General features: G+C 50.2%; 1 protein-coding gene and 1 long non-coding RNA gene across 6 annotated transcripts in view; one reads left to right on the top strand and one right to left on the bottom strand.

The window, feature by feature from the left end:
* Window positions 1-11865: 11865 nt before the first annotated feature.
* LOC140712806 (uncharacterized) lies at window positions 11866-15677 on the bottom strand. The gene is made up of 2 exons (XR_012094609.1): window positions 14964-15677; window positions 11866-13170 (listed from the first exon to the last, which is right to left on the bottom strand). It is a non-coding gene; the product is annotated as an uncharacterized lncRNA (long non-coding RNA).
* Window positions 15316-23799, top strand: part of KDM2B (lysine demethylase 2B) — a 153094-nt gene continuing 144610 nt past the window's right edge. For 2 of the 5 annotated variants that reach the window (XM_073021164.1, XM_073021160.1), the window contains exons 1-4: window positions 15316-15441; window positions 17271-17415; window positions 20357-20435; window positions 21640-21686. In XM_073021164.1, the coding sequence (XP_072877265.1) occupies window positions 15316-15441; window positions 17271-17415; window positions 20357-20435; window positions 21640-21686 (397 nt within the window). Of the gene's footprint in view, window positions 15442-15843; window positions 16206-16566; window positions 16607-17270; window positions 17416-20356; window positions 20436-21639; window positions 21687-23799 lie in introns of those variants that run through there. The other 3 variants (XM_073021170.1, XM_073021162.1, XM_073021163.1) reach the window with 3 other exon arrangements.

Genomic DNA, 23799 nt, shown 5'->3' with positions numbered 1-23799 from the left:
ATACTCCAGCAGCCTGGGCGACAGAGCTAGACTCTGACACACACACACACACACACACACACACACACACACACACACACACCCAAAAATTAGCCAGCTGTGGTGGTGGGCGCCTGTAATCCCAGCTACTTAGGAGGCTGAGGCAGGAGAATCGCTTGAACCCAGGAGGCAGAGGTTGCAGTGAGCCAAGATCAGGTAATGACCTGATCTCCAGCCTGGGGGACAAAAGCAAAACTCTGTTTCAAAAACAAACAAAAAAACTGGCTGGGTGTGGTGATGCATGCCTGTAGTCCCAGGTAATCGGGAGACTGAGGCGGGAGGATCACTTGAACCCAGGAGTTGGACGTGGCAGTGAGCTGTGATTGTGCCACTGCCCTCCGGCAGCCTGGGTGACAGAGACCCTGTCTGAATATATTAGGTTGGTGCAAAAGTAATTGCAGGTTTTGCCACTGAAAGTAATGCCATTGAAGGTAATGGCAAAAACAGCAATTACTTTTGCGCCAAACTAACAGATATATAGATACGTAGATAATATGATCGATGGTGATCAGTGATATTCACGCCTGTAATCCCAGCACTTTGGGAGGCCGAGGTGGGCAGATCACTTGAGACCAGGAATTCGAGATCAGCCTGGCCAACATGGTAAAACCCCACTTCTACTAAAAATACAAAAAAATTTAGCCAGGTGTGGTGGCGTGTGTCTGTGGTCCCAGCTATGCGGGAGGCTGAGGTGGGAGGATCCCTTGAACCCAGGAGGCAGAGGTTGCAGTGAGCCGAGATCGCGGCATTGCACTCCAGCCTGGGCGACAGAGTGAGAACCTGTCTCCAAAAAACAAACAAACAAACAAACAAAGAAAAGGAACAAGGAAAATAAGATGGTAAGTGTGGTCTCCAAGGTCTTGTTCTTTCTATGTCCATTATTTTTCCCATTATACAAGTGAGGAGGAGGTTCAGAGAGGAGGTGGAGTAACTCGTAAAGGGATTCACAGTGCGCAGGCTGAGACGTCAGTGTCCTGGAAGGCTGCATCCTGCAATCACTCTTGGCTGTGTTCCTACCCAGTGCCTAGGATGGAGGTGAAGACAAAAAGAGCATCGGACTTTCTCCCAAGAGCTTGAGACCTGGCAAGCAGGTAGGTCAATCCCTGTGAGCAGAGGACTCCCAAAGCCCCTGCAAAGCGTCCATGAGGTGCCCAGGGCAGACACTGAGGAATCACGGTGGGAGAAGCAGATGCAGAGGCTGGAGTTGAAGCTCAGGCTGATGAATCGATTCCAGAGATCAGGAGCAGGAAGCAAAGTCCCCCTAGGATCTTCTGGGACTATTGGTGGCTCCCAGGCCCACCAGTCCTGGCTGTACTCCCCTTCAGCCCTCGTCTCCAGCCTTTAGGCCTTCAGACAGGGAGAACCAATGACGCTAGTTACCTAATAATTAGCCACAGCCTAGCATGGAGGAAGCTGCTGTCACACACGAACAGCGGCCCCCTCCTTCACCTGACATCATGAGCTTGGGGTACCTCCCAGACTGCTGGGTCGTGGCGGTGGAGGACGTAGGGTACCTGTTTTTAGGCCTCAGCTGTGGGCGATGATGGCTTGTCCCCATGACTCAGTTTCTGTGCAACAGGTCTCATGAACAAGGGTGGCAGTGTGGAAGAGTGGGTAAGGGTCTGGACTTCGGAGCTAGAAAGGTGTTCCTGCCTCCCCAAGGCACACCTACCAACATATTTTTTATACCTCTAAGAAACTTGGTATCTTCTTTTTTTTTTTTTTTTTTTTGGAGACGGAGTCTTGCCTCTGTCACCCAGGCTGGAGTGCAGTGGCGTGATCTCGGCTCACTGCACCTCTGTCTCTTGGGTTCAAGCAATTCTGCTTCAGCCTTCTGAGTAGCTGGAACTACGCCTGGCTAATTTTTTGTGTTTTAGCAGAGACGGGGTTTCACCATGTTACCGAGGCTGGTTTCACACTCCTGAGTTCAGGCAATCTGCCCTCCTTGGCCTCCCAAAGTGCTAGGATTACAGGTGTGAGCCAGTGCGCCAGGACCCTTTTTTTTTTTGAGACACAGTTTCACTCTGTCACCCAGGCTGGAGTACAGCGGCACCATCTTGGCTTGCTGCAACCTCGACCTTCGGGGTTCAAGCAATTCTCCTGCTTCGGCCTCCTGAGTAGCTGGGACTACAGGTGCCCACCACAACGTCCAGCTAATTTTTGTATTTTTAGTAGAGATAGGGTTTCACCATGTTGGCAAGGCTGGTCTTAAACTCCTGACTTCAGGTGATCTGCCTGCCTTGGCCTCCCGAAGTGCTGGGATTAAAGGCATGAGCCACCACACCTAGCCGGTATCTTGTTCAAAGAGATACACTTTAAGGATTAGTTGATCAAGCTGAAAATATACATAGTTTTGGAGGTTGAGGAATTCATTCATTCATTCAACAAACATTTGTTGAGTATGTTTTATAAGCTGGGTCCTAGGACCTGAAAATAAACAGTGAAGAGGACGGACAAAGTTAAGTCTTGTTAGAGACTTTTTTTTTTTATTTAATAGAGACAGGGCCTAATTATGTTGCCTAGGCTGGTCTCAAACTTCTGGGCTCTCAAGTGAGCCTCCTGCCTTGGCCTCCCATAGTGCTGGGATTAGACGGGGACTTTTCCTTTTACTAAGTGAGTGGTGTTAGACTGTGGACCCGTAAGTATTCTATTACAGTTGTGAGAAGTGTTCTGAATGAGAAAGAATTTTGTGTGTTCACCTGCTCTCAATTTGTAAGGGAGCCATCTCAGAATTTTCTCTCTTCAGGCTGGGGATAAGAGCGAACATCTTCATCTCAGAGCATCTCAGCCTCACCAGGGGGATCGTCCTACTCTCTGCCATGAATAGGTGCTGCGGGATGAAGAGTAGGGTTTCCTACCAAGGTTGCTGTGTTTTGTTTTTGTTTTGTAGAGATGGGGTTTCACCATGTTGCCCAGGCTGGTCTCTAACTCTGGGTTCAAGGGATCCACCCGCCTTGACCTCCCAAAATGTACAGGTATGAGCCACAGCGCCTGCCTAAGGTTGCTTTGGTGTGAATCAAGGAGGCACTCAATAAATAGTTGTGGGATTAATGAATGTCATTTCAAGGAGGGTTAAAAGCCACAGACACCATCTGTAAAGGGTGTTAGAATTTGGTTATTCAGGAAAAGAGAAAATTTCAGCAGTTATTCCGAGATTTCCAGAAGGGTGAGTAGTTTTGGGACTTGGGGAGGAGGAATTGGGGTGCTGGGTTTCCATTCAACAACTATGTTTTCCAGCCTGGCCAACACGGCAAAACCCCGTCTCTACTAAAAATACAAATATTAGCTGGGTGTGGTGGCAGGTGCCTGTAATCCCAGTTACTTGGGAGGCTGAGGCAGGAAGATCGCTTGAACCCCAGAGGCAAGGCAGAGGTTGCAGTGAGCCGAGATTGCGCCACTGCACTCCATCCTGGGCGACAGAGTGAGACTCTGTCTCAAAAACAACAACAACAACAACAACAACAACAACAAACCCACAAGTAATTTTAGAGGACATGCAGGCATTTTGCTAGAGCAACATCCATGAATGAGACAGACCAGGTACTGCCCTCCTAGGGCTTACAGTCTGGTGAGGGCATAGGCAACAGTAAGATGATGTGGTAATTACTGGGAGGGGGCAGGAAAGAAAGAGAGGAAAGCAGATTCCAGGAGAAAGAGGAGGGAAGAAGGGCTGGGGGAATAGATCGGCATAGGCAAAGGTCTAGAGGAGGAAAGAGCAAGTTTAGTCAAAGAACTCAAAATAGTTCAGCATGGTCAGACTTTGGAGTCTGGTGAGGGACAGGATGTAGAAGGAAGGGGACCCAATCCCATCCATTGCAGGCAGCCTTCCCCAAGACGTTCCCCTTGGGGAAAAGCTGAATTTGCCCAATCCACAGCTAGCTGTCATGGTTCTGGAGTCCAGGAGGTCAACCTAATTTTAATTAAGGCACACCATTTATTGAGTCCTGTTATAGAACATTGACTCATTCGATTGTTGGGTAACTTTATTATTATGATTATTATTTTTTGAGATGGAGTTTTGCTCTTGTTGCTCAGGCTGGAGTGTAATGGTGCGATTTTGGCTCACTGCAACCTTCGCCTCCTGGGTTCAAGGGATTCTTCTGCCTCAGCCTCCCAAGTAGCTGGGATTACAGGCATGCACCACCATGCCTGGCTAACTTTGTATTTTTAGTAGAGACGGGGTTTCTCCACGTTGGTCAGGCTAGTCTTGAACTCCCGACCTCAGGTGATCCGCCCGCCTTGGCCTCTCAAAGTGCTGGAATTACAAACATGAGACATCTCGCCCGGCCTATTTTTCTTTCTTTCTTTCTTTTTTTTTTTGAGACGTAATCTCGCTCTGTCACCCAGGCTGGAGTGCAGTGGCACGATCTGGGCTCTGCAACCTCCACCTCCCAGGTTCAAGCAATTATCTTGCCTCTGCCTCCCAAGTAGCTGGGATTGCAGGCATGCACCACCATGCCCAGCTAAGTTTTATATTTTTAGTAGAAATGGGGCTTCCCCATGTTGGCCAAGCTGGTCTCAAACTCCTGACCTCAGGTGATCTGCCTGCCTCTGCCTCCCAAAGTGCTGGGATTACAGGCATGAGCCACCGCGCCTTGACCCTCTGGTAACTTTCATGCGACCCCATTTTACAGATGAGAAAACTGAGACTCAAGTTTGGGCACTTTGACCAAGGTCATGCAGCTGACTACGTTTAAGAACTTCAAATGTTCATTTATGTAAATACTTCTACTTTAGCAGTGCCTCTTCCATGAGGTAATGTGTGTAAAAGCTTTTTTGTAGTAGAGCCATATAAACACAAAGCATTGTTATCCATTTTGCTGGACTTTTGGCTCCATCCAGTTCAGCCTGTAGCATTTAGGGAGTCCAGGAAAGAGGAGTGGGGGCAGTAATTAAAACCTAAAGGCCCAATAGCCTCTCAAAATTCACTGTCTATTCTGGTTCCCTCTCTGAGGCACCTCCAGATTTTATCTTCTACCAAATAGAGTTTGTTTCTCAGAAGTTGCAGGATGTGGGCGGTTATAAAAAAAATCAGCAGCATCAACAACTACAAAAACCCCAGCAGCAGCCTAAACACAAAAGAGTTTGAATTTTGAACAAAGGGCAGGGTGAGACCTGAAAGTAAACGCTGACACATCCTCTCCCCAGCTGTGAACTGGGGGTCTGAGGGCTGCAGCAAAGGTCATCTGTCTCTACATCTTTAGGCAGGAAATGCAATTCAATCCTCCCAGTGACTGATCACTTTGCAAGATTAATGGAATCATCTCCAACACTGGTCTCTGTTCCAACAGCACAAAAAGTGAATCAACCTCACTTACTCAGCAAGGTCAGCGGATTCCCCATTCTAAAAGTTCGAAACTTTTCTCCAGGAAATTTGTCCCTGACTATTCCTTTGTGGGGCGAAATCCTGCTTTCTGGACTAAGACTGAAAGGTGGTATTTGAAAAGTCCGGGGACTTTTGTAGGCTTTTTATGTGTTGCTACTTCAACTTTCAAATAAAATAAATGCAAAAGGCCTGATTTTCCCTGAAAGGGTTAACTGCCAGCCCTCTGAGCCCTCCCTCGGGGATTGTCAACCAATGACAATTGAGCATGATGAAGTAATGCTTGGATTTTTATTTCCATTGGTTAAAGTGCTTGTCCATCAATCCAAAGAGACAATTTTTTTTTTCTTTTCTTTCTTTTTTTTTTTTTTTTTTGAGACGGAGTCTCGCTCTGTTGCCCAGGCTGGAGTGCAGTGGCGTGATCTCGGCTCACCACAACCTCCTCCTCTCGGGTACAAGCGATCCTCCTGCCTCAGCCCCGTTAGTAGCTGTGATTACAGGCACGTGACACCATGCCCGGTTAATTTTTGTATTTATAGTAGAGACGGGGTTTCACCATATTGGCCAGGCTGGTCTCAGACTTCTGACTCCAGATGATCCACCCGCTTCAGCCTCCCAAAGTGCTGGGATTACAGGCCTGAGCCACCGCGCCTGCCCCAAAGAGACAAGTTTTTAAAGAATCTTTCAACTTTCATGACTCTTCCTGGCATTAACCCCTTAATTAACTCACCTGTTATGTCCAGTGTTCCTTCCAACCCTTACAGTGGAAGAGAGAGATTATAAAATGAAGAATTTGCTGGACGCGGTGGCTCACGCCTGTAGACCCAGCACTTTGGGAGGCTGCGGCAGGTGGATCACCTGAGGTCAGGAGTTTGAGACCAGCCTGGCCAACATGGTGAAACCCGTCTCTACTAAAAATACAAAAATTAGCCAGGCATGGTGGTGGGCACCTGTAATCCCAGCTACTCGGGAGGCCGAGACAGGAGAATAGCTTGTACCCGGCAGGTGGAGGTTGCAGTAAGCCGAGATCATGGCATTGCATTCCAGCCTGGGTGACAGAGCAAGATTCCATATCTAAATAAATAAAATGAAGAATTCTAGAGAGAAACTGAAGTCTTCCCCAAATGGCCAAGGCCTGACAGTCTATATGCATACATTTTGGTCTTCCTTAGTCTTTTTACTCAATCCACAAAACAATGAGGAATAAAAAGAAAAGGTCTTTGGAGACCCCAATCACGTTTTTTTTTTTTTTTTTTTTTTTTTTTTTGAGACAGAGTTTCACTCTTGTCGCCCAGGCTGGAGTGCAGTGGCACGATCTCAGCTCACTGCAACCTCCACCTCCCAGGTTCAAGGGATTCTCCTGTCTCGGCCTCCCAAGTAGCTGGGATTACAGGCACCCACCACCATGCCCAGCTAATTTTTTTTTGTATTTTTGTATTTTTTTTTTTTTTGGTAGAGACAGGGTTTCACCATGTTGGTCAGGCTGGTCTTCAACTCCTGACCTCAGGTGATCCACCCACCTTGGCCTCCCAAAGTGCTGGGATTACAGGCGTGAGTCACTGCACCCGGCCTGGAGACCCCAATCACTTTAACAGAAATAGTATGGTCTGTTGTCTTCCCAGATTAAAACAAATAAGAATATTTGTTTTAGTGGCTGGGCGCAGTGGCTCACGCCTATAATCCCAGCACTTTGGGAGATGGAGGTAGGTGGATTACCTGAGGTCGGGAGTTTGAGATCAGCCTGGCTAACATGGTGAAACCCCGTCTCTACTAAACATACAATATTAGCTGGGCATTGTGTGGCGCACACCTGTAATCCCAGATACTCCAGAGGCTGAGGCAGGAGAATCACTTGAACCCGGGAGGCGGAGGTTGCAGTGAATCGGGATCCAGCCGCTGCACTCCAATCTGGGTGACAGTGAGTCTCCGTCTCAAAAAACAACAACAAAAGAATATTTGTTTTAAATTGCAAAAGTCATACAAATATGGCAAATCTGTAACATCTGCCAACACTGGATGCTGGATACACGAGTATTTATTTATTTTATTTAATTAATTAAACTTTTTTTGAGAGGGAGTTTCACTCTGTCACCCAGGCTGAAGTGCAGTGGCACCACCTCGGGTCACTGCAACCTCTGCCTCCTGAGTTCAAGTGATTCTCCTGTCTCAGTCTCCTGAGTAGCTAGGATTACGGATGTAACCACACCCGGCCAATTTGTGTATTTTTAGTAGAGACAGGGCTTTGCCATGGTGGCCAGGCTGGTCTCGAACCCCTGACCTCAGCTGATCTGCCCGCCTGAGACTCCCAAAATGTTAGGATTACATGTGTGAGCCACCACACTAGGCCCTCTTTATTTTATATACCTTTCATTATGTTTGAAATATATGATAAATGTAAAAGGTCAGAATGGTTGTTAAAGACACAAATAATATATATGTATAACCCCCTTAAAATTTTTTTTTTTTTTTTTTTTGAGGCGGAGTCTCGCTCTGTCACCCAGGCTGGAGTGCAGTGGCGCGATCTCGACTCACTACAACCTCCGCCTCCTGGGTTCACGCCATTCTCCTGCCTCAGCCTCCCGATTAGCTGGGACTACAGGCGCCCGCCACCCCGCCCAGCTAATTTTTTGTATTTTTTAGTAGAGATGGGGTTTCACTGTGTTAGCCAGGATGGTCTCGATCTCCTGACCTCGTGATCCGCCCATCTCGGCCTCCCAGAGTGCTGGGATTACAGGCTTGAGCCACCGCGCCAGGCCTTACCCCCTTAAAATTTTCTCCCCTCCTGTGAGGGAATCAAAGGTAATGGTTTGCCACGCCATTCCAAGCCTTTCTTTCTTTTTTTTTGAGATGGAGTCTTGCTCCCATCTGGCAGGCTGAAGTGCAGTGGCATGACCTTGGCTCATTGCAACTTCCACCTTCCAGGTTCAAGGGATTCTCCTTCCTCAGACCCCCAAGTAGCTGAGATTACAGGTGAGTGCCACCACGCCCAGCTAATTTTTGTATGTTTAGTAGAGACGGGATTTCACCATGTTGGCCAGACTGGTCTCGAACTCCTGACCTCAGATGATCCACCTGCCTCAGCCTCCCAAGGTGCTAGGATTACAGGAGTGAGCCACTGCGCCCAGTCTCTTTCTTTTTTTTTTTTTTTTTTTTTTTGAGACGGAGTCTCGCTCTGTCGCCCAGGCTGGAGTGCAGTGGCCGGATCTCAGCTCACTGCAAGCTCCGCCTCCCGGGTTTACGCCATTCTCCTGCCTCAGCCTCCCGAGTAGCTGGGACTACAGGCGCCCGCCACCTCGCCCGGCTAGTTTTTTTGTATTTTTAGTAGAGACGGGGTTTCGCCGTATTAGCCAGGATGGTCTCGATCTCCTGACCTCGTGATCCGCCCGTCTCGGCCTCCCAAAGTGCTGGGATTACAGGCTTGAGCCACCGCGCCCGGGCCCAGTCTCTTTCTTATCCTTTTTTTTTTTTTTTTTGGGGGGGGGCCCACACATATATATACAAATATCACTATAAATAGCTTGTTTTGACATAAATGGGTCATAATATACACTTTATTCTGTGACTTTTAAAAAACCAATCTTGTTCTTTTTTTTTTTTTTTTTGAGACGGAGTCTCGCTCTGTCGCCCAGGCTGGAGTGCAGTGGCCCCATCTCAGCTCACTGCAAGCTCCGCCTCCCGGGTTTACGCCATTCTCCTGCCTCAGCCTCCCGAGTAGCTGGGACTACAGGCGCCCGCCACCTCGCCCGGCTAGTTTTTTGTATTTTTTAGGAGAGACGGGGTTTCACTGGGTTAGCCAGATGGTCTCGATCTCCTGACCTCGTGATCCGCCCGTCTCGGCCTCCCAAAGTGCTGGGATTACAGGCTTGAGCCACCGTGCCCGGCCCCAATCTTGAACTTTCTATCACAACTCTCAGATTTATGTAGCACTTAAATAATACTTTTTTCTTTTTCTTTTTTTTTCTTTTGAGACGAAATTTCGCTCTTGTTGCCCAGGCTGGGGTGTAATGGCGTAATCTCGGATCACTGCAACCTCTGCCTCCCGGGTTCAAGTGATTCTCCTGTCTTTACCTCCTGAGTAGCTGGGATTACAGCTCAGAAGTTTGAGACCAGCCCGACCAACATGGCAAAACTCTGTCTCTACAAAAAAATACAAAAATCAGCTGGGTGTGGCGGCCTGTGCCTGTAGTCCCAGCTACTCAGGAGGCTGAGGCAGGAGAATCGCTTGAACCCGGGAGGCAGAGGTTGCAGTGAGCTGAGATCATGTCACCGCACTCCAGCCTGGGCGATAGAGCAAGACTCCATTTCAAAAAAAAAAAAAAAGAAAAAAAAAAAAAAAAAAGAAAACATTGTGGAATATTTCATAAATACAATAGAATCTGAAAAATATTTAACTATACTTTAAGGAACAGTGTCAGATGCCCAGCAGGTGGATTAAGAAATAGAAATCACTAGTGTCTCTGTTCACATTCCTTTCCTGAATGGTCTTTTGCACCATTTTGTGTTAATCATTCCTTGCTTTTATTCCTGTTTTGCGACTTATGTATCTATAGCTAAAGAATATGTAGCCTGTAATCCCCTACTTTGGGAGGCTGAGGGGCAGATCACTTGACCTCAGGAGTTTGAGAACAGCCTGGGTAACATGGCAAAACAGTGTCTCTACAAAAAATACCCAAATTAGCTGGGCCTGGTCTTGCATGCCTGCAAGTCCCAGCTACTTGGGAGTCTGAGGGAACACTGCCTGAGCGGGGGAGGTGGAGGCAACAGTAAGCTGTGATTGCACCACTGCACACCAGAGCCTGGGTGACAGAGCAAGACCCGGTCTCAAAAAAAAAAAAAAAAAAAAAAAAAAAAGAATACTTACTTAGTTTTGGTTTAGATTTGCCTGATTTTGAATCTTGTAGACTTAAAAAAAGGAATAGAATGGAATTCATTTTTGAGTAGGTACTATATCTCTGCAGCACAAAATTCAAGAGGTACTTCAGCATCTAAAATGAGATTAAGTCAATAAGGTTTAAAATCAGGCACCATTCATGTACACATATGGTAAAAATGTCACTTTACCAAAGAATAGGCTTTCTTCTCTTCCCAGTTTTCTCATTTTTTGATCTTTCCAAAGGAATTTCTGTGCATACTAAAGAATGTATGGGCCGGGAGTAGTGGCTCACGCCTATAGTCCCAGCAGTTTGGGAGGCTGAGGTGTGTGGATCGCCTGAGGTTAGGAGTTTGAGACCTGCCTGGCCAGTATGGTGAAACCCTGTCTCTACTAAAAACCCAAAAATTAGCCGGGCGTGGTGGCACGCACCTGTATTCCCAACTACTTGGGAGGCTGAGGCAGGAGAATTGCTTGAACCGGGGAGGTAGAGGTTGCAGTGGGCCGAGATTGTGCCACTGCACTCCAGCCTGGGTGTTATAGCGAGACTCCGTCTCAAAAACAAACTAAATGCATGTAGGATATATCTGTAAACACAGATATATCCCTTTTGGTTTACCTACGTGGTCAGCACAACTTAGTATTATTAGTATTCTGCATCTTGTTTTGCTTTGGTTTGGAGACGGACTCTTGGGATGTCACCCAGGCTGGAGTGCAATAACATGATCTTGGCTCACTGCAACCTCTGCCTCCTGGGTTCAAACGATTCTTTCGCCTCACGTCCTGGGCAGCTGGGACTACAGGTGCGCACCACCATGCCCCGCTAATTTTTGTATTTTTAGTAAAGACAGGGTTTTATCATGTTGCCCAAGCTGGTCTCGAACTCCTGAGCTCAGGTGATCTGTCCACTTTGGCCTCCCAAAGTTCTGGGATTATAGGCATGAGCCACTGCGCCTGGCTTCACTCTCAATTTTTTAAAATATTACTATGACTTTGTGCAAAGCCCCTCACATTTGCAGTACCTTTGAATCCTTGCCAAATCTCCATGAGGGGCTGTAATTCCCCACCTTTATGGCTGAGGCTCAAAGACAGGTTAAGTTGCTTGGCCAAATTTTATAGCTAGGAAATAACAATAGGATTCGAACCCAGTGCTTATAGGAATCCAGAGCCCACAGGGTTGCCCACTATGCCAAGCCTCCCTTCAGGGCTGTCCCATAGAAGATGATAGAGATATTCAAGATATTTATTTTTTCCTTTTTTTTTTTTTTGAGACAGAGTCGCCCTCTGTCGCCCAGGCTTGGGTGCGGTGGTGCAATCTCAGCTCATTGCAACCTCTGGCTCCTGGGTTCAAGCAATTCTGCTGCCTCAGCCTCCTGAGTTGCTGGGATTACAGGTGCACACCACCGTGCTCGTCTAATTTTTGTATTTTTAATATAGACGGGGGTTTCATCATGTTGGCCAGGCTGGTCTTGAACTCCTGACCTCAGGTGATCCACCTGCCTCAGCCTTCCAAAATGCTGGGATTATAGGCATGAGCCACCGCGCCCGGCCAATGATAGGGACATTCTATGTTTGCACCGTTCAGTGCTGTCACTTCTAGCCCCTTCAAATGTAGGTACTGGGATTAAGGAGCTGAATTTTACATTTTATTTTAATTAAATTTAAGTAGCTGTATGTAGCTAGTGTATCCCATGAGACAGCGCAGCCTTAGAGTGCTTTCCGGAATTTGTTTTAACTGACCTACCAGGCTATATACACCTAAGGGGCTGATTCGATGCAGGCTCCCCCTAATCAACCTTCCATGATGTTTGTGGAATGAATGAAGGGTTCATGGAGAAAGGGGGCCAAGGATATCAGCAAAGGTTTCCTAGAAGAGGCCATCTGGTTACAGTGTGAACACTTGCAGTGTTAGCCCTTAAACCACTCTCTCTGAGTGCCTGCCAAGAGCATGGCACTGCATAGACTCCTGGGGATACCAGTTGGATTTGAGGTTGTCCCACCTGCTCAGATCTTACAAATAAACTTCTCAAGGACAAATAATTGGTGATAGGGTAGGAATCCTGAGACGCGGACATTCACTTTCAGATATATATTCTACTGACAGACTCAAACGCAAAGCTGCAATCCCTTATAGCTCTGTTTGCAATAGAAAGACTGAAAACCATCTAAAAGGGAACTAATTAAATCATTCTTGCATCATGTATCTGCCCAATGAAATGCTGTGAAATCATTAAAAAGAATAAGGTAATTATATATGCTGATATGGAATGATTTGATATCCCTAAATTAAAACAAAACAGGGCCAAGTGTGGTGGCTCACGGCTGTAATCTCAGCGGTTTGGGAGGCCGAGGCAGGAGGCTCGCTTGAGCCTAGGAGTTGGAGACCAGCCTGGGTAACACGGCAAAACTCTGTCTCTACCAAGAATGCAAAAATTAGCTGGGCATGGTGGTGCACTCCTGTAGTCTCAGCTACTTGGGAGGCTAAGGTGAAAGCATTGCTTGAGTCCAGGAGCTGGAGGCTGCAGTGATCTGAGATTGTGTCACTGCACTCCAGCCTGGGCAACACAGCAAGACCCTCTCTTAAAAAAAAAAAAATCAGGAGCTATGATAATCATGTATGAATATGAGAACAACGTCAATTTCTTAACAAGATTCTGGTTTCTGAGAGCTCCATCCAGTGTCCGCCCTTTCCTTGGGAAGATGCAGGTCCATCATCCTACCCAGCCCCGAGTATGCCCCAATCGGAGCTGCATCTTGTTTTCTTCTTGTTTTCTCTAGCCGCTCTGTCTTTGGGCACAGAGTTGCTCAATCAGCCTTTGATGAATGAAGAATGAATGGGGGTAACTCAGGCAGGATTTGACTGGGTCTTTTGTAGGATCGAGCAGGAGGGTCCAGGAAATCATTATTATGTTTCCAATACAACCGGCCTGGTGTTTTCCTGCAAGAAAAAGTACATCTCTGGGATAAGCACCTTCACCTTCTCTATTCCCTCACCTACTCTCCACTTCTCTGGGACAATTAGCCAACACTGGGAGCTCCAGGGTCTTGGCCCTTCCCCCTTTGGTCCAAAATAACCTCCTCCCCCGCTTTGAGCAAATGCTTGGAATTCTTTCAACTGGAGGACAAAGCCTTTCATCTGCCAATTACTGATAAAGAGAAAATGCAAATATCGAGGGGGAAGGTGATTCATCAAGGGCCCAACATTTATTGAGTGGCCACTTAGGACCTGGTGGCAGGACAGGCATTCTGCGGGAGGCCAAGGGGAACAAACCCCTGGCTGGCCCATTCTTTTCTCGTATTTGTGGTTTCCTCGAGGTTTGTAAAGGGAGGGGATTAAATTAGGTGACTACCCAGCCCCTTCCACTCTGACAGGCCAGGAACTCCTCATGGAGGTGATAGATGACTTAACTGTAACAACTTTTTACACTAAGGTGGCTGCCATTGGAGCTTTTTCTGATGCCAGCTTTTGAGGCCACCATGAGGCCACTTGGAGAGAAAGAAGGGCCTCAGGGAGAAAAAAGAATTAATTAGATCAAGCATTCTATATATATACATATATATATATATTTTTTGCCTTATTTCACTTAATTCACTTTGCATCACTCTCCAGCCCATGCAGCCTCCTTTGAACATGTTTATTTCATTATGGGGCAGTAGTGAGACTGGTAAGTTACTAAAAAAAAAAAAAAAAAGAGCACGTGACGGCCAAGCCAGGCTCCAGTGTGAGCCCTGGCAGCGGCACATACACGCTTTGTGATCCTGGGTGAGTGGCTTTGCTTTTCTTAGTCCTAATTTCCTCCTTTGCAAGATAGGAACGAACAAGACGATTTCCCTTAAAGGGTTCTTGTGAGACAGACAGGAACAAATAAAATGGTCCATGGTTCTGGACGGACTGAAGGCAGAACCCGCAGCACTCACACTAAGGGCTACTGATTGGACGCAGTAGCCAATGTGGGCGATTTCAGTTGGGAAACAAATTTTGATGTTTCCCAGCCTCATCCCTGCTTAGAAGATTTTTACAGCTAGTGAACATGAATGAAAACAAACTTCAAAGAGTAGCCTTTGGGGGTGGGTGGGAAAGACTACAGACAGATAGGACAGGAAACTTTTAAGGTGAGTGAGGGGGAAGCTGTCTCTTAGGATGGCCAATAGGATGCTGACAGTGACATCCAATCTCCCGGTGGGGAAGCCACGTCCTCCCCACAGGTCTGTCTGATAGCCTGGGGACCATACGGGAGCACGGCAATCATTCAGATTCATAATTTCTCTAAGCTTCAGTTTTCCCATGTGCAAAATGACCTGCTCCAACTATCCCACAGGGTTAATGGCAGAAATAAAATGTCAGGCTCAAAGCCTACGATCTACAATGTCCCTTTATTGTCGCTCTCTTGCCATGTCATTTTATCAGTATCTTTACCCCCAAGATCAGGCCTAGCAGGGCGCCGCAGCTGGGGCTGGAGGAATGTTTAGGGCCAGCTTTTCTCAAGCCCAGTCCACCTGACTGTTGCTCATGAAGTGAGGACAAGGCAACCCAGGACCAGTGCCGGGGTAGTCAAAAACATTAGTAAGTGGACAGGAACCTAATGACACCCATGTATGGAGGGTGCCGATACCTCCGCTAAGAAGCCCTATAGGATTAATTAAGGGGCACCAGAGTTCCCCCCACCCATCCCAGAGCACCATGCACCTTTCCACCGACTTTTCTCCTATAAATGGCCAACAAGGGCTTACCCTTCGCTCCTGTGCGGGCTGCGTTAGGAGGCGCCAGATCCAATTCTCTTCGTCTTTCGCTCCTGAGTATCTATCTGCTCCCCTTGCTGAGCGCAAGAACCTTTAAAAAATGTCCAACTTCTGTCTCAGGGCTGGTCGCCTAGTAAAGGACTCCACAGAGGCGTGCAGAATGAATGAATGAAAGGCAACGTCTTCCGGTCAGCTGCGGTCTGCAAAGGCTCTGGTCTGGCTGTATTTCCTGTACGTGTGTGTGTCCACATCTTTTGAGTGCCGGGAGTTTAAAAGTTAGGCAGTCCTTATAGGTATGGAGCCGAGCTAATTTCCTTCTGAGCCCCACAAATGCCTCCTCCATATGGCAGGTCCGCAAATGGGGGGATCTGCAGAGGATCACCCCTCACGAAAAAGACATGCAGCAGAAAAGCAAAAAAAGGAAACAATTATATATACAAAATGCTATGAATTTGAGTCGGCCACACAGGTAATGTTGGGGGAGGGATGGATGAAAGAAGAGGAAGAGGGGTAGCCCTGGGCAACAGGGGCAGGAACGGAGGTGGGGGGTCGTTTTTGGGGGTGCCAGGCCCCGGGGGCTTTCACGCCAGCATGCTCAGCTTGCATTTCCGCGCCTCCCGCTGAGGCCAGCCGTGCAAATCTGCACCTCCCTCCCCGCCCCCTCCTCCTTCCCTCCCTCCCTGCCCCGCCATCTCCGGGATGCGCCCGCCGCCTGCAACTCGGCCCTCCAAAAGTCAGCTCTGCACACAACTCCCGGGCGGCGGCGGCGCCTGCGTGCAGAGGCGCACTCGTGACCCAACAACAAAACAGCGATGCCAGGGCGCTAACGGCGCCCGGTGCCTCCCGGGCTCCCTCCCCGCCCCACACCTCCTCGGGCCGCCGTCCCCACCCCCCCAAGCCCGGGCCGAGAGCCCCCCCACTAGCCCGGCCGCGGGCTCCGAGCGCGATCGGCAACAATGTTTACGTTCCGGGGATTATGACGTCGACGCCTCCCCCCCCCACAACTGCTGAAAATGGTTTCCTAGGACTTTGCAAACGGATCTGCCTAAGTGTTGGTGCAAAACTTTGTAGATCTCGGCTCTGGCTTGCTTTATTTATTTATTTTTTGGTTTGTTTTCTTTGGTCTTCCCTCCTTCCCCCCTCGGCCAAAATGCAGGGGGCAGGAGTGTTGACAATTAATTGGTGAACTCTCCTAAAAAAATGGAGGCAGAGAAAGACTCTGGAAGAAGATTGGTGTGTAGCTTTTTTTTTTTTTTTTTCCAAATCTGTATCTGGCATATGATAGATCTTTTTTTTTTTTGGTTGTTTCTCGCTGCCTTTTCTTTCCTTTTCTGTATTTTGCAAGAGGACCGGGAAAAAAAATATAATAAATTGCATGCAAAAGGAAGCAAGCTGCTTACTCCTCCAGCCCCTTGTGAGGCTTAGAGTCTCAGACACTTAAGTGGGGAGGTGGTATCGGGGAAAGGCGTGGAGGGGGGGCTGAGCGGGCTCGGGGTTCGCCCGGAATCTGGGGGGCTGCGGGGCCGGGCGCTGGGTGGTGGAGGGAGGAGGCAGGGGGATGCGGGGAGTGGTGGGGGAGTCTCCTTAGGAAGTGAGTGTGCGCGCGCGCTTGTGGGGAGATGAGGCAGCTGCTGGTGCGTTTTGGGGTCTCCGATCGGAGCTTTGTGGCGGGCCGTCTGCCTCTCCCCCTCCCAAGCCCCGATCCTCCTCCCCCCACCTCCTCTTCTTGCACTGGCGGGCGGGCGGCGGGGGCGGCTGGGGTCTCAGCCCTTCCATTTCAGCTTTCCAGCTTCACCGGTAGCTCGGGGGCGGCTCCAGCTTTAGAAACGCTGCCGGCCCCCGGTTCCGGCTTCCCGGCTCTGCCGCCGCGGCCGCCGGGGCTGCTGTTACCGCCGAGCCGGGCGCCGCCGCGGCTCCTCCTGGGGCCTACATTTGCCCCGCCAGCCCGTGTCCGGAGCCCCTTTCGCGGGTTACATAACCAGGCTCCCGGCCGAGTGGGCAAAGCCCAACACATTTCGGGGGCGGGGGGCAGGGGAGGGCCCCCAGATGTCCCTTCAATGGCTTCCAAAGACACCGGGGGGAGTACCCCGTGTGGAGCGCAGCTGGACCCCCGGGGTGCGGGCCCCTCTCCTTGTCCTGCTTTTCAGCATCTTTGGCAATTGCGCAAAGTTGCTTAGGTTGCAATGGTGGGGTGCAGGGGGCGCGCGGCTGCTGCACCTGTTAGTGCTGGCCCAGGTTGAGAGGCGACCTCCAGCCCCCCCAGTAATGTCCCGGGCTCTCTGGTTTGGGTCCTCGCAGCGCCCGATTGACCGCCAGCGATACGACGAGAACGAAGACTTGTCGGACGTGGAGGAGATCGTCAGCGTCCGCGGCTTCAGCCTGGAGGAGAAGCTTCGCAGCCAGCTGTACCAGGGGGACTTCGTGCACGCCATGGAGGGCAAAGGTGAGGCGCCCCCTCCCCGGGCCGCCTTCTGCGCTGCGGGCCGAGCGCACGTGGGGAGGGAGCTGCCGGTGGCTGGGTTCGTATTTCGCGCCCGCGTCCCCCATTCCAGGGGATCCGGTGACGAAACGAGGCCGAGCACTGGGGGGGTGGGGTGGGGTGGCGAGGGAGGAGGGCAGGCAGTAAGGGGGGCCGGGCATGGGCCTAGGCCTGGCCCGCGCCCACCACCAGCCCCAGGGTGGGCAGAACCAGGGGGCCGGCGGACAGAGGGACCTGGGGATGGACAGGCGGACCGAGGGAGGGCGGGAGCGCCGCGTCCTCCCCCTCCCCGAGCCGGTCGCGCTCCCTGCGCTGCCTGAGGTGCCGCCGCCTGACTGGAACAGGGTTCGGGTCGCCCCTGGGGCATCGGGGTGAGGCCCCCCAGGCCTGAAGCCTTCCCAATCCCGTTCCCGCTCGGGGACTGCCAGTGAGGAACTGGTGATCGGGGCGCGTCGGGTGTTCAGGATGATGCCCCCTTAGGCCTGGGGTCTGCAGAGCCGCATTCCCGCGTGGGCTCTGCCAGATTGGATCAGGGACCTCATGCGCCCTGAAGCTGTTGACCTGAACCCCCACCTGGGCCCGAGCTGTCTAGTGCTACAGCCTTGACAGGTTGAAGCCAGGAGCTGGGGTCAGAGGGTGACTTCCCTTCGGGCTTCTGGGGGAGATCCCTGTCCCCTGGCAGTTTGAAGTGAGGAAATGGGTCTTCTTCCAGGCCTGAGACTTGGAGAGCTCTGTTCCTTGTAGGCCCACCCAGTTGAGAGCGAAATTTGGGGATGCCTCCAGGGTTTTGAAGACCTTCATGGCCTGGGTTTCTCCCTGGCTCTCCTACTACGAGGGTGGTGGGGGTCACCCTCCAGATGTTAAGGTGATGCCCTGGGTTGCCTCTGAGGCCTCCAGAGCCCTGGCCTTCCCAGCTTGCAGCCAGTGTGGCTCCTGGTTTAGGAACCTAGCATTGCCTGCGGGATTGGGGTTTTGAACATGCCCTACCTAGCTTTCCTAGGCCCTTCACTCATTTCTCCTTTTCAGATATTTCAGTTTCCTTTAAGTTACAGAGTTTCTATTTTGTTCCCCCCACGCCTGTTGGAAAACCCTTCCATCCCTCAGTGAGCTGATAACCTGGAGTGCCTGCTTCCCTCCTCCAGGTTCTGGTTGAGTGGCTGTGGCTGTGGGGTTAGCTCTCAGAAGAGACTCCCAGCTTTGCAGTTTTGTGATTTCTCTTTTGTGCCCATCGCCTCCTGGGGCACTGGGCTCTGGTGGTGAGGGGTAGTTGTTGGGGGAGGGAAGAAGAAACTTCTCCCAGCCTGCCTGGTCCTAGAGCAGGGTGCTAGTCCCAGCTGATTTAAATTTTCTCTGCATAAGTGGAATTTTAATTCCTCTCCTTTCTTCCCCCATTTTTACTGAGTTGAGTCGTTTGGCGGATCCTACGTGCAAACAATATGCAAACTTCCTAGTCATTTGGGAGGAATTCTCAGCCCAGGATTTCAGAGCTTTTTCTCAGGCTCATTTGAGGAAGTTGAAGCTGACCCTGGGGGATGGGGTGCTTTGGGTGGGTGGGTCTGAGGGCCGGTATTCCAGGCAGGGAGAGCTAACGCCTATCCTTAGATCTGCTGTCCCGGCATCTTTCAAAGGGGAGGGCCCAAGGCTTTGCTCTTTAATTCAGATCTGGCCCCAAAACTTGAGGGAGGAGCTGAGAAACAGGAGCCCTTAGCCTGGATTCAAAATAGAAGCTTCTTAAACTTCTCTTCCTTTAAATCCTTAGGAATCCCCATTCACTGTGAGCCCCTGGGGATCTGAGCTGCTGAGGTCAGGGCTTTCCCCGGCTTTGGGTTTTGTTCTCTGTCTCTCTTCGGAGGGGAGTTGTCTTGGCCTCCTCCTCCCCCAAGGCTGCCCTGTGAACTGTTTCCCTGGGCTAGCAGCTTCAGTGGCCTGAGGCCTCTTCTGTCTCCCTTCCGACGGTCGGAGAGGCCTTCTTACCTTGTGGATTACTTTAGTTACCTGCGGATTTGGGGGATGTGAGAATTTATCTCAAGCCCCATCACCTTCATATTCAAGGGTGTATGGTTGGGTCAGATTCACTGGTTTCAGAATTGGGGAAAGACAGAAATTAGAGGCCTCCTTCATCCTCCAGGACTTTGGGTAAGGATTTGGGGACTGTACTAGAAAAACCCCAGAGAGAGAGCGAGCCCGTGAATTTTCCTTGGGTCTTGCTATGCCCCCTTTACAGAGCCTTCCCCTGGGGAGCCTCCCTCCCGGTTATCCAGCTGAAGCAAGGACTGTGATGGCTACAGCAGAATTTCACTCTTAAGACAACAAAGCTGTGCCCAGTTCCCTAGTTATTTTGGCACCAAATACACAGTTTCCAGGGAAACCGGCTTTTCCCCCCTCCCCTTCACTATGCAGGATATTACAATAAGATTTTCACTGATGCTCAGCTACAATGAGGGCCCTCCTCCCAGCCTCCTCTCTGGGCCTTCAGATCCTCCCAGGTGGCATTCTTCAATTTTGCAGTCCCTTTACTTTCTGAGCGCGGCTTGGGATGCGTGTCTCTGTCTATCCCTCTTTCTCAGCAATGGCTGGGGCTCTTTTTGTGCGGGGCTCTTTTGAGTCTTCCTCCCCAACCCTCGCTGGCTTTGGGCTGTTGGTTGACAAGTTTGGACCGGTGGGGCGTGCCGAGAATGACTGACTGAGTAGGCAGAGGAGCTGATCGCTGGCATGGCTTCTCTTGGGCTTTGCCTAATCCATTTCCCGATCATTTTCCAAGGAGCTTTTGCTGTACAGCTGGTGCCTGCATCTCCTGGACCCCCTGCCCCTTCGTCCATCAGTTTTCTTCCCCTAACCAACAGATCCCGGTTCATTTGCTCCTTCGTGACTTAACCAACTTGTTTTAATTCAAATATCCAAACAGATTTCAACTATGAGTACGTACAGAGAGAAGCTCTCAGGGTTCCCCTGATATTTCGAGAAAAGGATGGACTGGGAATTAAGTAAGTTGCTGAAACTAATCGCTCCTTCCCCCGTCTTCCTCCCTAACATACTTTATAGCTTGGGATGGATTTCTTCCACCCTCTTCCCACCTCTCATCACTGAGAAGGATCTTTTTTCATGATCTGGGAACAGCATCTCCTTGTTCAAGGCCTAACAAAGGGGAAACACTCTCCAAAGACTGGTCTTTTGCAGGGACTTTGGGCAGAGAGAGGACATAGGGTAATTAAGCAGTGTTGACTTTTTCCCCTGACCCACCCCAGTTACACTCAGTGACCTCCTGCAGAGAACTGTACCTCTCCTCCTTCCCCTTGCTCCAGATCAGGAGACTGAGGTAGAGCCTGAACTGCAAAGGGACTAGCCAGTCTCTAAGCCCAGACCCAGGGCACCTAGATACATGTTTCTTACGCAGATTCCCACTATGTGTGTTTCCTGGGGTGCCAGTGTCTCCCCTTTCTTTGCCTGCCCCGCAGCCTGCCCCTGCACTATGTCTGTTTTCATTCACTGAGATCTGTCAGAGCTCCAGGTGGGGGAGAGGTCTGGGAGGCAGGCTGGAAGAACAGGTTTGTGCCCCTTGGGCAGGTGTAGGGGAGGAGGCTTGGGGTGTCGTTCCAGGCAGCCTCTCTCCAGCATCTGCTCCCAGACTTGCTCAAGAGTCCATTCCTACGAGTAGGATTTAAACCTTGGGCATCATGGTTAATTAATAGTGAATTGTAGCCCGTATTACCACATCCCTGGAACTGGTACAATGCGTGTCTTTTTTTCCCTCTGAGCTTAAAGGGGTCTGTCCCAGTTTGCATACAACTCCTTATGGAGAGTATTTTCTAGAGGGAGAAAGAGACCTAGAGAGGACTACCCACCCTAAAAGAAAGCAGGCGTTTGAATGTCTAGCCCTGGCCTTTACTTTTGACCCTGCACTTCCGGCTTCCCTGGAAAAATGGGGTGGACAGTGGTTGTCCCAACCTCTGCTGAGGTTCAGGTTTGAGTTGCCTCTTAGGGTAGGGAAGGGCCTCAGTGGTTCTGGGGTGACCCTCCCTGCAGGCATCAACTGGTCTACTTGCCTCCCTCTGGATGGTCTCATTTTGAGTTCCCAAACCGAGGGCAAAGGGCCTCTCTTGGAAAAATGGCTTCCCCCCGGGCCCAGGGTAGAGTCTAGCTCTGCTGTTTCTGGCCTCTCACCAAACGTCTGTGCTCCTCTTTTCCCAGGATGCCTGACCCTGATTTCACAGTCCGAGACGTCAAACTCCTAGTGGGTAAGTCGCTTGCCGTGTGTGTGGCTCAGAGATGCTGAAGTAGGGAAGGGGAAAGAGGCGGTCACCGCCTGCCCATTTAGACTTTTAACTGCCTCTGAAAACAAAGTCCCCACGGGAGGAGGCAGGAGCAGGTGTGAGCTGCAACCGTTTCATCTTGGAGAACAGGTAGGATTGCAAAGTCATAAGAAGCTGTATCAGAGGGCGTTTGCCAGTACGCAGTTTTATGAGGCCCATTTGGACACTGCCTCCAGCCTGGGTGTCAGCGATGCAATCTGAGATCTCTCCTCCGCATTTGTTTGTGGGTTGCCAGGTAAACACTGGGTGCTTTATGATCCCTCATAGACTTTCAGGCTTTTGAAGGGAGGGGCTATTCCTCCTGCTTCCTTGGGGTTCTTGACCGGCCTGGGGCAGGGCTTGGAACTGCGAGCTTAGCAAATGCACATGAGCTCCCTGAGCACCTGCAGGTGGCTGATGACTTAGTACTCTGGATGCTCGGCCAGGTAGTAGGTGGCATTTCAGATCTTACAGGCAGTTGTTCAATCAATCTATTCTTTCTAGAAAAACACTTTTTGGCTACTTGGTGGCCAAGGTCAGAGTTGCGAACGGATGGATAAGTTCCCTGCCCTCTTGGTGGGTACAAGAGGCAGTCAAGAAGTAAACAGTAGGCTGAGGTGGTGGCTCACGCCTGTAATCCCAGCCCTTTGGGAGGCTGAGGCGGGAGGATCACAAGGTCAAGATTTAGAGACCAGCCTGGCCAACATGGTGAAACCCCGTCTCTACTAAAAATACAAAAACTAGCCGGGCATGGTGACGGGCGCCTGTAGTCCAAGCTATTTGGGAGGCTGAGGCAGGAGAATAGCTTGAACCTGGGAGGCAGAGGTTGTGGTGAGCCAAGATCGTGCCACTGCACTCTAGCCTGGGCGATGGAGCGAGACTCCGTCTCCAAAAAAAAAAAAAATTAGCCAGGTGTGGTGGTGTGTGCCTGTAGTTGTAGCTACTTGGGAGGCTGTGACGGGAGGATCGCTTGAGCCCAGGAGTTCCTGCCTGCAGGCCATGATTGCGTCACTTCACTCCAGCCTGGAAAACAGAGCAGGACCCTGTCTCTAAAGTAAATAATAGTGATAAAATGCAATGTCTTTTCTGATGGTGACAGGGCTATGTAGAAATAAACAGAATAATGGCATGGCATGTGGTGGGGCTGCATTTTAGATGGGGTGGTCAGGGAGGGCCTCTCTGGGATGAAGGGGGGCATTTGAACAGAGACCTGACTGATGAGAATCAGCTGTGGGAAAAGACATTCTAGACTGAAGGAAGAGCAAGGGCACCCAGAAGGTGGGGATAAACTTGGAGTGTGGAGGAACTGAGTGAGTGAGTGAGTGAGTGAGTGAGAAAGCGGCAGAAGAGGTGGCAGAGGCCCCGGAGCTGGGATGTGAAGGCCTCCCAGGGCCCTGTAGGGAATTTGGGTTTGACTTCTAGTGTGTTGGAAAGCCACTGGGGAGCTTTAAAGTGGGGTGAAGGGAGTATCTCTGTGATCTGATTATTTTCTTGGGATGGGTTTGAAACGTTTTTATTTAATTTTATTTGTATGTTTTAGAGACCAGTCTCGTGCTTTTGTCCCAGCTAGAGTGCAGCGGCATGATTATGACTCACCATAGCCTGCAACTCCTGGGCCTAAGTGATCCTTCCGCCTTAGCCTCGAGAATAGCTGGGACCACAGGCATGTACCACCACACCCAGTTATTTATTTTTGTAGAGATGGGGTCTTGCTACGTTGCCCAGGCTGGTCTTGAACCATGCACCTGGCCACATTTAAAAAACTGAGATGAGCAGCCAGGCGCTGTGGCTCACACCTGTAATCCCAGCACTTTGGGAGGCTGACGCGGGTGAATCACAAGGTCAGGAGTTCGAGACCAGTCCGGCCAACATGGTGAAACGCCGTCTCTACTAAAAATACAAAAAATTAGCTGGGTGTAGTGGCGGGTGGCTGTAATCCCAGCTACTCGGGAGGCTGAGGCAGGAGAATCGCTTGAACCCAGGAGGCAGAGGCTGCAGTGAGCCAAGATCTTGCCACCGCACTACAGCCCAGGCGACAGAGTAAGACACCGTCTCAAAA

This window comes from Chlorocebus sabaeus, chromosome 11, assembly GCF_047675955.1.
Source record: "Chlorocebus sabaeus isolate Y175 chromosome 11, mChlSab1.0.hap1, whole genome shotgun sequence".
Taxonomy (NCBI): domain Eukaryota; kingdom Metazoa; phylum Chordata; class Mammalia; order Primates; family Cercopithecidae; genus Chlorocebus; species Chlorocebus sabaeus.
The sequence above is the reverse complement of the archived record's forward strand: the minus strand, read 5'-3'. Positions and strand labels throughout refer to the sequence as shown.